Below are 13,067 nucleotides of genomic sequence, written 5' to 3'. Positions count from 1 at the left end.
CAGAAGAATGTCCTAATTAATGTGAAATGACAAGTGGGAATAAACAGTGAGGTTTCATTTTGGTTAGTGTTATTAAATATGTCCTTCTGAAAACCAGCAGAGATCTTACAGGTGCTCTAGATTAGCTTCTTGCAGCTGTATTTAATGGGCATAAGTAGGCTGTTTGCTTTTCTTCTCAAGCTTCTGCCATTTCTGTAACTTCAGTGCCAAGTCTGTGATCAGCATGAAAGATTTCTTCCAGAAGTCTGGAAGAATAAAGAATAAGCCACTAGCAAAGTGTTTTTTTTCTGTTGTGGTGATCACCTGCAGTGCTAGAATGAATCTGTCGTGCCTTTTCATTTAGCCCAAATGTAGGTGTATAGCAAATACCCTTGCTGTGTTCCCAGCAGCACAAGGGATGAGTCGAAAAGGAGGTCAGACCTGCGTGCAGCACTGATAACTGGGATTCGTGGAGTAGTTTTTCAGTCCCCTTGTTTTTTCAGGGGCTTCTTGGGTGTAGGCTGTATTCCTTGGGAGCTTGTTGTGTTTATTAAAGCAAAGCCTCATCTTACAATTTTTTTTTGCTCTCCCTAAAATTTTTCTTGCTTAGAAGCTGAAATGCCAGAGCTGTGGAAAAGGTAAAAAAAAAAATCTTCAGCATCCCCCTGCTCTCCTGGTCAAATTGCAGGGAAGGAACCCGCTGGTTAAGGCTTACACTTGGTTAGCCTGGAGAGCACAGCCCTTGCAGCTTTTCCTTTTGCCACGTTTGGTGTGTAGTCGCTTGACTTGAGATTACCACCAAATCCTGCATCAGAGTGTTCAGAGTTTAAAATGAGTTCAGAGTTTTAAATGTTTTTTACGCTGACTTGCAAAAAAAAAAAAAAAAATCAATGTGTCTCAGAGCAATTGCATTCAAATGAGCCTTTTCCAATGCTGTATGTGTTCCGAAATACTTGCAGTCTTTCACAGTGACCTGGTATTCCAACATTTGGCTCTTATACTTAGCATAGTAGTGCTTGCAATTTATTTTTTGCGTAGCTTGTCTTAATATTCAGCTATTAGTCTGGTGGAGTACTTATTTCAAACTACACAATTTTTGACACACCTATTTTGTTTTCATTAAAGCCTATTGTTAGGTTGTTTTTAGTGCTTTTGAGTGTGATTTTTTTTTTCCCTCCCCTGGTTGTTTGAGTTGCTCTGAATATGGGGTTTCTTCTATGCTCGGTGTGCTATATATAGGTGGTTATGAATCTGTTTACAGATTGAGCTTTAATGTATTTTTAATATTTTATTTTTTTCAGAGGAGCTTTTAAATAATTTTGCCCAGCAGATAGGAGCCTGGAGATTCTGCCTCTATTTCCTGTCAAGTACAAGAAATGACTATGTGATGATGTACAGTTTGACCGTGTTTGAGGTAAAATGTATATTGTTGCCTGCATAGTGCATTTTCCGTGTTCCGATGCAGTTTTATATGGCAATCGATTTTATTTGAAAATGTTTGTCTAAAAAGGCAATCCTAATAAGTACAGTGATAAAGCTCGCTTTTATTGCTCTCTCCTAAAGAGGTTATTTGATGGCAGGCTTAGGGTAGGAGAATATGAATCTTTGTACACAAATTGAAGAATTAACTTCCTGGCATCTCTAAGTACAAATTGCCTGCAGTTTCAGAGGCTGTTTGAGTTTTCTGCACAAAGCTTTTAAGAGTGCTATTGCTTTTATACTCTTTTTACGGTCAGAAATATGTGTATGATTACCTCCTACTGGCTGCTGCAAACTGTAATGCTAAGAGGGGAAACAAAGTTTCTTTTATTTTTGACATCTGTTTTTCCGATGTTCTTTTTTGAATTGCATCCCACAAGCTTATGTGCTAGTTGTAGAGGGAAGGTCGCTCTTAGAAGACCACATCCCACTTGTTACCTACTTTTAAAGGGAACAAAGTTAACGGCTAAAAGCCCGAATATTGATTTGTATAGCTACTAAAGAAACAAAATTATTCTGTGAAAGCTTTATCAGCTGATTTCTCAGCGAGCCGTGCAGTGTCTTTCCATGCTGATGTCCTGGGGCTTGGTCAATGTCATGCCTCAATTTGGTCCTTTTTTTTTTTTTTTGCCTCTGCACTCTGTTCTGGGCTGGATCAGCAGTCCGAGCCTCGCTCTGAACTCAAGGAGTGTTTATAGCCTTTGCACTGGGCCACTTTATGGATAGAGCAAACAACTCTGTTCTTAAAAGTTGTTTTGACAAATGACGTCTCCATGTTGTTGTTGACTTCTTGACTCAAAACAAAAAGTTCTATTTATTTATCTGGCGCTGCAAAGGGAGGGAGCCTGAAGCGGGTCTGCAAACTTAATCTGCAATGGCCTAAGACCATCGGGCGACCCTGCCTCCCATAAAGGGGTGTTCGTGACAGAAATGATATGGGAGTCATTCCCTGCTCTGGGGATGGATGTTAAACCGCAGCAGCCTGCAATAATTAAATCGGTTTTCATGAAGAGGAAAACATTTGATTACTGAGCCTCTGGTGCTCTAGGGGAGAGGCAGAGGGGGGGGAAAGTAATACCCAGAACTAATAATTGTGCCCAGAACTAAGCAGAACAAAGGAATCACTGTGCGTGTGTAAACTGAGGGAAGTGAGTTCACAGCTCAGCTGAGAGATTAGGATCTCTCAACTGAGAAGCTGGAATTTCCAAAGTTAACTACTGTGGCACTGCGTTCGGCTAGTCCTCGGTCAGTCTGTGTCTGAGCCTTCATCATAGTCTTCAGGTCTGTGCTGAATGTCAATAAACCCATGTTTACGAACACAAGGCTCATCCCCAAAACTTCTGGAGAACGCTGTATTTTCACAAATGTCTAGAAAGTCCACAGCAGATCTGGAATAAAAACTTCCTGGCCCCCTTCTGGGTGAATTGTTCCTGCTTGTTTTTGGAAAAGAGAATGTCTTCCCCAGAATGTTTCCCAGGTGGAGAAAGCTGCCATTTTCAGGCCAGCTGAGTGGACAAATTCTGTGGGCAGTAAGGGATGGATATTAATGCTGAAACATCTTCCAGTTTTATGGGCACTGCAGAAATTCTCGTTCTGGACTGGCGGTGAGGAACTCTCATTTGGTTGGGTCACTGCTGGCTTTTAAGCAATATTTCTGCATCTTCTGTAGGGGAGGAGAGAGTAACCTCTGAGACACTTTGTGTATATGCCATGCACAAGCCATATACGTATACACACACATACACATGCCCCTCTACGCTGTGAACTGGTACCTCCGTACAGTACCTCTATTCTGTGAATTAAATCTGCTTTGACCACAACTACAGCCTTCTATTTCCTACAGCAAACCACCGCACAGTATTTCCTGGTGTTGGATTTTCCAGGCTATATGCCTGCAAATGGCTGCAGACATCGCCCCTGTAGCAGGCCTCCTACATAAGTTATCCTTCGAGGTTCAGCTACTAATACTCCAGAGTCTCTAAATAGGATTGTAGCGTGGCAGGAAAGCAATTTGCAACTCTGCCTTCTTATGGATTTTGCCCGGTTTTTAAGTGGCCTAAAAGCTTTCTGGTAAAGTGATGCCCCGTCTCTGTGAAGTCCGTCGCTCGAGAGGCGACCTTCCAGCTTAGCTTCGTCAGACCTGCACAGCACCAGAGACATCTAAAGCCAAACCTGCCTCCCTTCTTTTTTTTTGTTCTGCCTCATACGAGGCTGTGCTTTGCCCTTTGAAAGGGCAGATGTAGCTGTCCAGGGTTAAAAGATGGAGGCATGCCGGCTGGTGCTGCTTGACCCTGAAGCGGTTAAAATGGTGATGTGCCAGTTGCTGTCACCTGTCAGGTAGTATAAGTTGTTTAAGAAAGCTATATCTGAAAAGCTACTGATGAAATGTGTTAAGATGGTTTTCCTTCAGGCACTACACCTGATATCGTTAAGGTTTTCCTACTCAGACACCTGACTAACTTAATTTCAGTGAAGCATGCAATATCAGCATGTTTCAGGTGGGCTCACTGTGGAGGTCTTTTTCTTTTCCAGAACCTGATCAATAAGATGTGGCTTGGGGTCCCATCTCAAGACAAAATGGAGATCCGCAGCTGCCTGCCCAAGCTCCTGCTAGCTCACCACAAAACTCTGCCTTACTTCATCAGGAACAAGCTCTGCAAAGTCATCGTGGATATTGGCCGACAGGACTGGCCAATGTTCTACCATGACTTCTTCACTAACATCTTGCAGGTAAGAAGCTTCTAAAGGTAAAACTTTTCATTCGCAGAGGGCCATAATTTGTTTCCTTGAATAGTGACTTCCCTTGAAGGTTAAATACTTGCATGAAAAACAAACTTCCTTCTCTGATTCCTTTTCCTTTAATTTTCAAGTGGCCCATAGCTTCCTACTTATTATACATCTTTCTAGTGTTATGTTGAAAGTGAAGTTTCTGAATGTAGCTGTAAGAGCTTTTTTTTTTTACTTAATTCTATTAACCAAGTTACCCTGAAAAGGTTTGCCACCTCATCATGTAGAGTCACTAACTGCATGCTGCTGGGGTGTTTGAGAGGAGAGAAGGTGTGTTTGAGGGCCATGGCTGAGACGCTGCCACTAGCTTGAACGTTGTTTGTTTGACATACAGCTCCTTCATAGTGAAGCCTGGGTCAGACTAACAGCTCACTGCTGCTGGAGCCCAGCCAGACTGGTGCTACCCTCCTCTTTTGGTTTGAGTGCTGCTTCCAGTTCTTCCCAAATCCTTCATAATTGGCTTAGAGGCTGAGTGTAAACTGAGGTGCTGCTCCATGTTTTTCTGCTGATATAATTACATGATTTGAATGCAGCTATGCCCACAGACAAACCACAAGGCAATTACTGAAATAAATCAAGGTCCCAAAGTGTCAGGAGTTTTTGCTAAGACAAATGGATCTAGTATTAACTGCAAAATTTAAAAAAAAAATGCAGACTTGACAAACCGAGCTTGTTAACTTACTGGAGTAATCTCTTTTCAAATAGCTCTCTGTAATCACGTAGTGCAGCATACTGCAATTTTTTCCTGAATTGTCAGTCTGACAATAAGTACTTTAAGACAACTGTCTACATTTACAGTTTTGGCCTTGATTTCATCTGGATTTGCAATTGAAATGCTTTCTGAGCTTCCGTTTGCTTTTCTAGCCATTTGGAGGCTATCTTAGGTGCTTGCAAGCCCACTTCGGGTATCAATTTTTCTTTAAGCCTCTCCTTGTAGACTCAGCTTCTGAGGGAAGTGTTCCTATAAATTAATTTCTGTATCAGAGGCCTTCCAAAAATGTTCAGAGAAATTGGAAGAGAAGCACTAGTACTCAACTTCAGGATCCCAAAATAGTGAAGAGCAAAAGCAAAACGCTCTGCTCCTGTGTTAGATAGACTTGAGAGTTGCACAAGTCCTTTCTTCTTCTGAGATTATTTGAAGCAGTTATTAGATTCTTTAGCAGTAAATTGGTATCACAATCCTCTAACTAGTTTCTAAAAGTTTTATTGAGCCTTTAGGGAAATGGAGAAGAAAAGTAACTTGGTCTATTGTGCTATCATTATGCAGAAACAGTAATTCTAATGCTGCTGCTTTAGAGGTACAAAATTTAATATTACTGAAGTGCCAGTGCCTGGTTTTGCTAGACTTCCTGGCTTTGTCAGAAAATATTATGAGAGGAGATGTTAAGTCGTCTTTTAATTCACTAACAAGTTGTATGTTTAACTTTCTTTAGCTGTCTGCTCCTGTGCCATCATGCTTCGTTTCTGAAGGCCAGAGTCGTGTACATCTAGACTAAGAGCTTATAGATGGCTTTTTTTCCCCAGCATATTTCACCAAACTGTGTAGCCTGAGCAATGTTAAGTCAGTTTGTCTCTGGTCTGGTGGGCCAGTGAGATGAAGTCAGCTTGCATTGTTCAATTTATGACTTCAAGGATTACTTGCAATAATTGTGATTGGCTTTAGATTTTTTTTCTTCCAGAGGGAGTAGTGCATAAATCATTTGGATGTTTCAGGTCAAGAGAACAGCAGTGTCTTTCAGCTGAAAATAAAACTTTGTCCCACTTGAGCATGTCTGTAATGTCCCAGTGCCTAATGAAGGCAAAAATCACTGCTTTCTCTAGTCCTATTCCTGTGCGTCCTGTACATGGTGGAAATCATTCTTTTTAGGGTAAATGTGATTTCCAGACTGAGGTGTGGTGCAAATGCAAGGAGAGGTTACATCCCTTACCTGCGTTCTGTTGCCATCCAGTACTGGCTGCATTTGTCTGTCTGCAATTGGAAAGAACGTTTTTTTAGGGGGGTGAGGGGGAACTGTTTGGCTGATGGTGCAGGCTCCCGGTCTGAGCATGGCTTCAGCAGCAGCCCTGTTACGTGGTGAACTCACGGGTGCTGAGGCAATTCTGAGAAGTGATGATGTCAGCAGAAGGCCGTAAACAAGAGGAACAAACTGTTACTGGTAAACATGCTAGAACAGAGAATGTGTGCAATGACATTATGAAAGCTCTCTCGAAACCCCAAGGATTCCCATGGTGCTTGAACTGTTGCAACATAGATTAATGTCTCAGGAAATCCAATACTTGCAGTCCTCTTCCCTCAACATGCAGTGCTGCAAACTGGGGGAACTGATACTTGCTTGTTAACTGCTAATACAATTACTTATCTCCTTTCTGTGATCTGATAGTTCTGCAGAATGTTATCACATATTGCATTCATGCCTTTTCCTCTCAGTTAATTCAGTCTCCTGTGACCACTCCTCTGGGACTGATAATGTTGAAAACAACTTCAGAAGAACTGGCATGTCCGCGAGAAGATCTTAGCGTAGCCCGGAAAGAAGAGTTACGCAAGCTGCTCCTGGACCAGGTGCAAACAGTGCTTGGGCTCCTCACAGGTACGAGTCAGTGGGCTTGCAGCCCTGAAACAAGTGTCTTCCTTCACCGTCCCTATGATGCTAGCAGGCTTGCATGTCCACGGTGCAGTGAGGCAAGGTGTGGGCGATGTAGTGACCACTCCTGCTGTTCAAATGCTCAACTCTACTGTTGGGTGACTGGGTCAGATTACTGTGAAAGGAGCTTGTGTAGCAAAGTAGGTATATTCTCCTCTTAGTAGGTACATTCTCCTCTTTATAAAGGGATTGAAATTCACTTTTCTTAGTGACCCTGAAAAAATTAATGAGTTCTTGTACAGAATGTTCCTTGTTAGAGCACTCAAGATGTGTTTTAGCGGAGCTCTCTGTCTCCAGTATGTTTGTTAGATCAATCTGTCTTTTAGCAGTCTGTTCTGAAAAATGTCTCTTTGGCCAGGTATTTTGGAGAGCATATGGGACAAACACAGTGTTACTGCTGCCACTCCACCACCATCCCCAACTTCAGGAGAAAGTGGTAAGGACAGCTGAAGCTGAGTACTTGTTTTTAAGCTACATAATATTATTTCCAAGCGCTTTAACTTGCAATATCGAGTATAGATTCCTTCCCTTACTGTCTAACCTTTTCCTAAACTTGTTCTTAGTCCAACAAACTTCTGGTCAGAAAGGCAAGCTTCACCTGAAGAAGCAATTTCCACTGCAGGGGATGTCCCACTTGAAAATGGTGCCTCATTCAAGACAGCACTGTTCTCAGATGGCAAAAAGCTTTCTGAAGTGTCAATTCAAAATGCTGTAACATCAGTGAGTTGGCGTTGTGTGGTGGTTCCACATGGATGGGCAGCTAAACTCCACCACACTGCTCTTTCATTCCCCCTCTTCAAAGGAAGAAGGGGAGAAAACGCAATGGAAAAGCGTTCAAGGGTTGAGATAAGGACGGGGAGTTTGCTCACCAGTTACCGTCCTGGGCAAAAGAGACTCAGTGTAGGGAGATTAACATTTTGTATTGCTTATTACTAACAGACTAGAGCAGTGAGAAACTAAAACTGCTGGACTCCACTCACAGCAGCCACCCTTGTAACTCCCTGGTACCACAGCCCTGTCCCGTAAACCCGATGCACATTTGTTATCTGTGATTTTCAGCTCGAAGTATATCAAAAGGCGTAGTAGAGCAAAACTGAAGCTCTAAATTAAAACAGAAGTGTCTAGAACTTTGGGCATATATGTGTTGGGAAACTTTTTCTTCCTTCTCATCTTAGATTTTTGGATGGCTGTTTATCTATACTCATTTAAATTCGTATTAATTACCTTTGAAAAAAGAGTATGTTTCTGTATCCCTGTACTCAGAGCACATTTCATTCATCCTGTTACGGCTGTACCAGGGATAGCTGTAGGTGCAGAGGGTCTCCCCAGGTGTGAAGACAGTCTGGATGAGTACTGGTTTCTGTGGTGCCTCTGTTACATTCAGCTCACCCAAGAATTGTGCAGCAGCATGTGGTGTTTTTAGTCCTTCTCGGAATACAAAGTAGGAAAAAATACCATGATTCAGTTAAATCATTTTTCTTTAAAAACTCTGATTTTGGCTTTGTCTGCTTTTAACAAAGAAAAAGAAAGGCTTATGGTCTGGAAACCTGTAATGTCTGGTTGTGCATAAGGAGAGGATGAAACACTTGGGGATCTCTAGGGTCACACTGATACCAAATTATGTGTATTCTGTTACGAGGTGTTAAGGTACCTTGTTTTGTCTTTAAATCTGTCTGCAGGACCTTAAGTAGTTAACTGAAAGTTGTTGATTGCTTCGTTGTGCCAGATTGTACTAGTTAGCTTCAGACAGCTGTCCCTGTTAAGTGTTGGTTAATGTTAGTGTTTGGTTTGTTAATGTTTTGTTAGTGTTAAAATTTTCACATTTAAATCCAAGTTGAACCAGAATTTCAAGTGCTTCTTTTCCTTAGAGCTTTAAGACATTTTGATATTTACATAAAAAATACAAAAATTTAAACGTAAAGCAATATCACCTTGCTTTTAGGGGGGGAATTCTGCTGTAGTTAGCAAAAGATAGAAAAAAATAATATTAACAGGAAAAAAAACCACACTGAACCTGGCATATCACTTGGCAAGAGTGAGCGTGCTGCTTGGAGCGAGCAGGAGTGCCAGCTTCACCCACCCTGCCAGCAAGTGCCCCAGTGCTGCGGTGCTGTGGCGTTGAGTAAGATCGGTGTCTTCCAAGGTAAAAAGCTGATTCATGTTACCATAACACAGTTGGCAGCAAGTGACTCAGTGGCTGATAATGATGCTGTATTTGTACAAAACAGCTTGAATCGCTTAGTGAGCCCTTGTGCGTTCCTGCAGAAGGCTGTTTGATACAGTCATGTTCAAGGCCGTGCCTGCAGAACCAAGTACTGCAGCAAAATCACGGGAAGAAATTCAGCACAAGCCTGTTTGAAATGTCCTCTTGGTTCCTCGGTGAATTGCTGGATGTTGCTGGTGCCAAGACAGTTTTTCATCCAGTTGTGCTCTTATCTCATGGGGACTTTAGATCACAATTCTCTACATGGGAATTATGATGCAGTTATTTCTGGGTCTTCCCTCTTTAATGAGAATGAACAAACTCATGCGGTGTGTTTTCAAGATTTTTAACTGTTGGGGTTGCTAATAAGGAGAACGCAGGGTTTTAAAGCCAGACACACAAACCAGTAGCAGTGAGTGGCGGTTGTGGCGTTGCACGTTTACTGATCTATTTGCAGATAGAAATAAAATACAGGTTTCGGAGATGAACTGCAGGGCAAATGTGGGTTTGGTGACACCTTGCCATGAAATTCTGCACTGTATGAATTAATTGCTTTTCTCCCCTAAAAATTCGTGAAATCAATGCTGACCAAATCTTCTTACATGCATGTTGGTTACGTTTGAGTCACATTTATGTGAAGTATTCTGTTTACTGGTGACGCTTAAATTTTTTTTTGTTTCCTCCATAGCTTAGATAAGGCCACCTTCCTTTTCTTATGTTCAGGAGAAATTAAAGGTATTCCAAAAAGTAAAATAAGCTTCAGAAGTCCGTATAAATGTTTAATATCTTCTGTCAGAGCCAGAATCTCTTCAGGAGCTTAAAAACTGTGCTTCCCTGTGCAACAAAGGAAGCAAAGTGAAATGGTTACTCACAAGTCTTGCATAGTTTTTAACTAGCACTAAAACCATATTAAACTCATTTCTTGTACCATTGAAGCAAAGGAACTGTGTTCTATGTTGGGAAACATTTGGGCTATTGGATCAGTAGAGAACTTACTCAACAATAATCTCCCATCCTCCAAACGTCTTTGAGTGATTTATCTCTTTACTTGATGAATCCCTTCCTTAGGCATTTTCACTCATGTATGGTAAACAAATGAGTAGCACAAATGTTGCTTCTGCAAAGCTAGCACGATCCCAACCCCTCTCCTTTGAGGTTTTTTCTCCTTGTGCATGAATGCAGTTGTAAATGTATATCACCTGTTTGCACGGGTACAAAATATACCTTAAATTACACTTCTGAGCTTCAGTGATAAAACTGGGTGCAAAATACTCAGACCAATTTCTTTGAATTAAAGGGTCCTAATTTGCAGTCTGTGGCTGGTGTATTGACAGCTCAGAATCTTTGATTCTCGTGGAAGAAGGCCTTTTGGAAGAAGCATGTCTGCTTCTATAAACATGATAAAAGCAGCTCGTGTGCTGCAGCACACGTCTAGGTGTGAGTGCTGCGATGGCAGCTGTCATAATACTAAGGATAAGTGCAGGGTTATCTAATTCATCTGAAGTAGCATGATGCCTCAAATTTCTGGAGTGGAGGAGAAAAAGTGATAAAGTATGGCAGGGAGTTATGAATTTAGTGGTGTAGGACATCTATTTTGATGAGAAGTGGCGACTTAAGAGAAGCCTGTTCATCGTGCATGCTTCTGAGTACTTTGGAAATAGCTCAGTAAATCATACCTGCTGTGTTCGTCCTGCAGGGGCGTTGGGTCACTTCACTTTCAAAAAAGTTACCTGGATTTTTGGGGGAGGACTTTAAATTCAGTAATGTAGCAAGTGCCTGTGGTTTTCTAAAGGTGAAGAGATTATTTGCACTCAAGGCAGAGAAGGGCGTGGAGTGACCTGGGGAAAAGAAATAGGTTTCCAGCATGTGGTCTGTGGAAGCCTGTGAGTTAGTTAGGGCAGTCTAGCTGGCATTATCTGTGTGCATTTTCATAAAGCTTTCAACGCAGCTTCTCACTAAAAGCTTTTGTGAAAGCAAAGGCTCACTGGGCATACGGGGAGTCCCTGCGACGATTAATTGGGCAGAAGGTAGGAGACGAAAGGTAAGTGGAAATGCTCAGCCCTCGCAGTGAGGGGGGAGGTCACCGGTGGGGTCCTGCTTGGGACTGTGCACATGAACGTACTTGAGAGACCTGCCAAAAAGGCTGGGTGAAGAGACGAGGAGGCTTGCTGGCAGCACTGAGTGGTCAGAAGGGTGAAAAGGAGGTACGACTGGCAGGGAGATCTTGCGTGACTCTGGGCTAACAAAGTGAAACGCGATGCAGGGGAGCGTAACCTGCATTTGGCAGGGAGAGCAATACTCATCTCAGGCCGAGTTGTGGGCTCCAAGCTCACCTTCAGCATACAGGATTAACTTCTGAGTGTTGCACGAGGTCATTTTATGAGAACTTCAGACCAATAGCAGTCAAAAACTGCTGTGGTGCTGTGTGGAACTAAGGCTCACCCACATCTTCAACAGCAGGTGCAGTTCTGGTCTTCTGTATCAAGGGGGTAGAACAGAAATGAAGGCTTTGTGGAACAGCAATAAAGGTGATACTGAATTTCTTCCGTATAAGAAAGGTACAGTCTCAAATTGAGAGTGAGGAGCTGGGACAGAAGATACTGAGTGAAAAGATGAATGGAAAAATTATTTTTCCCTGTTTGGTATAGGAAGTAGAGTTGATAGGCTTCAAACAAAAGCCATCTTTAACCTATATATAGTTAGGCTGTGAAACTGTTGTAACAGGATGCTACGTATATGAAGTGTTGGTGGCTTCAGCTGGAGCCTGGCTAAATCCATGGGAGACAAATCCTCTGAGGCTGTGCAGAATTCTTCAAACCCCACCTGGCTCAGGAAACCTTTGCACTGCAAGTGGCCAGAGGCTGACGAATCTCACGTGTGCTTGCCATGGGTCTTTGGTCACTCCGGGAACAGGCAGGTCCTGTTCTCAGTAAGCAGGTTTCTGGTCTCACTCGGTACATCTGCTCTTATATAATCCACAAGCTGTCATATGCAAGCAGCAGCAACTCTGCCAAGTTTCAATATAATATGGATGTGCCAGAGAACTAATGCAAGCTTACATCAAGGATGCTCAAGCTTTTGAAGGAAATAACTTTTGTAAGAAATCCCTAAAATACACACCCTGGCATTACTATTATCTCTTCCAAAACGCTGCACGTGTGCTTCTCAGTAAAGCTAAAGGACAGTACAGAGCTGCCACTTGAACTTGTTTGTTCAGAATAGTCCCTCTCAGCAACTCCTCTGACCTGACACGTGAGATCTGTGCAAAAACTGAGGAAAATTCTAGAATACAAAAATCACTAGTTCATCTCGGACAAATCTTTGTACACTGACTTGCTGTGTGCCAGAGGCTCTGATGGCTTTGGATTTTCAGCTACGGCTTGCAGTCGCACCATTTGAAGCTATCGCCTCGATGTATAATGGAGAGATGTGCTCTTTTTTTTCCTTAGGTGACCTGTTAAGTAGCCTGTTGCAGAGTCCCAGCGCAGCCAAATTATTGAACCAGCCAATCCCCATCCTTGACACGGAAAGTGAATATATTTGTTCCCTGGCACTGGAGTGCCTGGCACACCTCTTCAGCTGGATCCCTTTGTCTACCAGTATCACCCCGTCACTCCTCACCACCATTTTCCACTTTGCTCGCTTTGGCTGCGACACTCGCGTTAGGAAGATGTCTTCTGTCAACGGCAGCAGCCAGAACTCGGTGTTGGGACAGGAGCGTGGCCGACTTGGCGTCTTGGCTATGTCTTGCATCAATGAACTGATGTCTAAGAACTGCGTACCTATGGAATTTGAGGAGTATTTGTTACGGATGTTCCAGCAGACTTTCTACCTCCTGCAGAAGATTACCAAGGAGAATAATGCCCATACAGTGAAGAGCCGACTAGAGGAACTGGATGAAAGGTAAGAGAAACCATACAGCTAAGTAGCTGTGCTAGGGCCTCTTACTTTCTAAAGGACAGTGTTTATTAATTTGC

The 13,067-nt window shown here is 42.6% G+C and overlaps 1 protein-coding gene across 4 annotated transcripts in view; it reads left to right on the top strand.

The window, feature by feature from the left end:
- Positions 1-13,067, top strand: part of XPO6 (exportin 6) — a 55,148-nt gene that overhangs the window by 15,962 nt on the left and 26,119 nt on the right. For all 4 annotated transcript variants that reach the window (XM_040574419.1, XM_040574418.1, XM_040574417.1 and 1 more), the window contains exons 3-7: positions 1,281-1,393; positions 3,991-4,188; positions 6,674-6,833; positions 7,246-7,323; positions 12,540-12,993. In XM_040574419.1, coding sequence (XP_040430353.1) covers positions 1,281-1,393; positions 3,991-4,188; positions 6,674-6,833; positions 7,246-7,323; positions 12,540-12,993 — 1,003 coding nt within the window. The remainder of the gene's footprint in view (positions 1-1,280; positions 1,394-3,990; positions 4,189-6,673; positions 6,834-7,245; positions 7,324-12,539; positions 12,994-13,067) is intronic.

The sequence above is a fragment of the Cygnus olor genome, chromosome 15 (genome assembly GCF_009769625.2).
Source record: "Cygnus olor isolate bCygOlo1 chromosome 15, bCygOlo1.pri.v2, whole genome shotgun sequence".
Lineage (NCBI taxonomy): Eukaryota > Metazoa > Chordata > Aves > Anseriformes > Anatidae > Cygnus > Cygnus olor.
The sequence above is the reverse complement of the archived record's forward strand: the minus strand, read 5'-3'. Positions and strand labels throughout refer to the sequence as shown.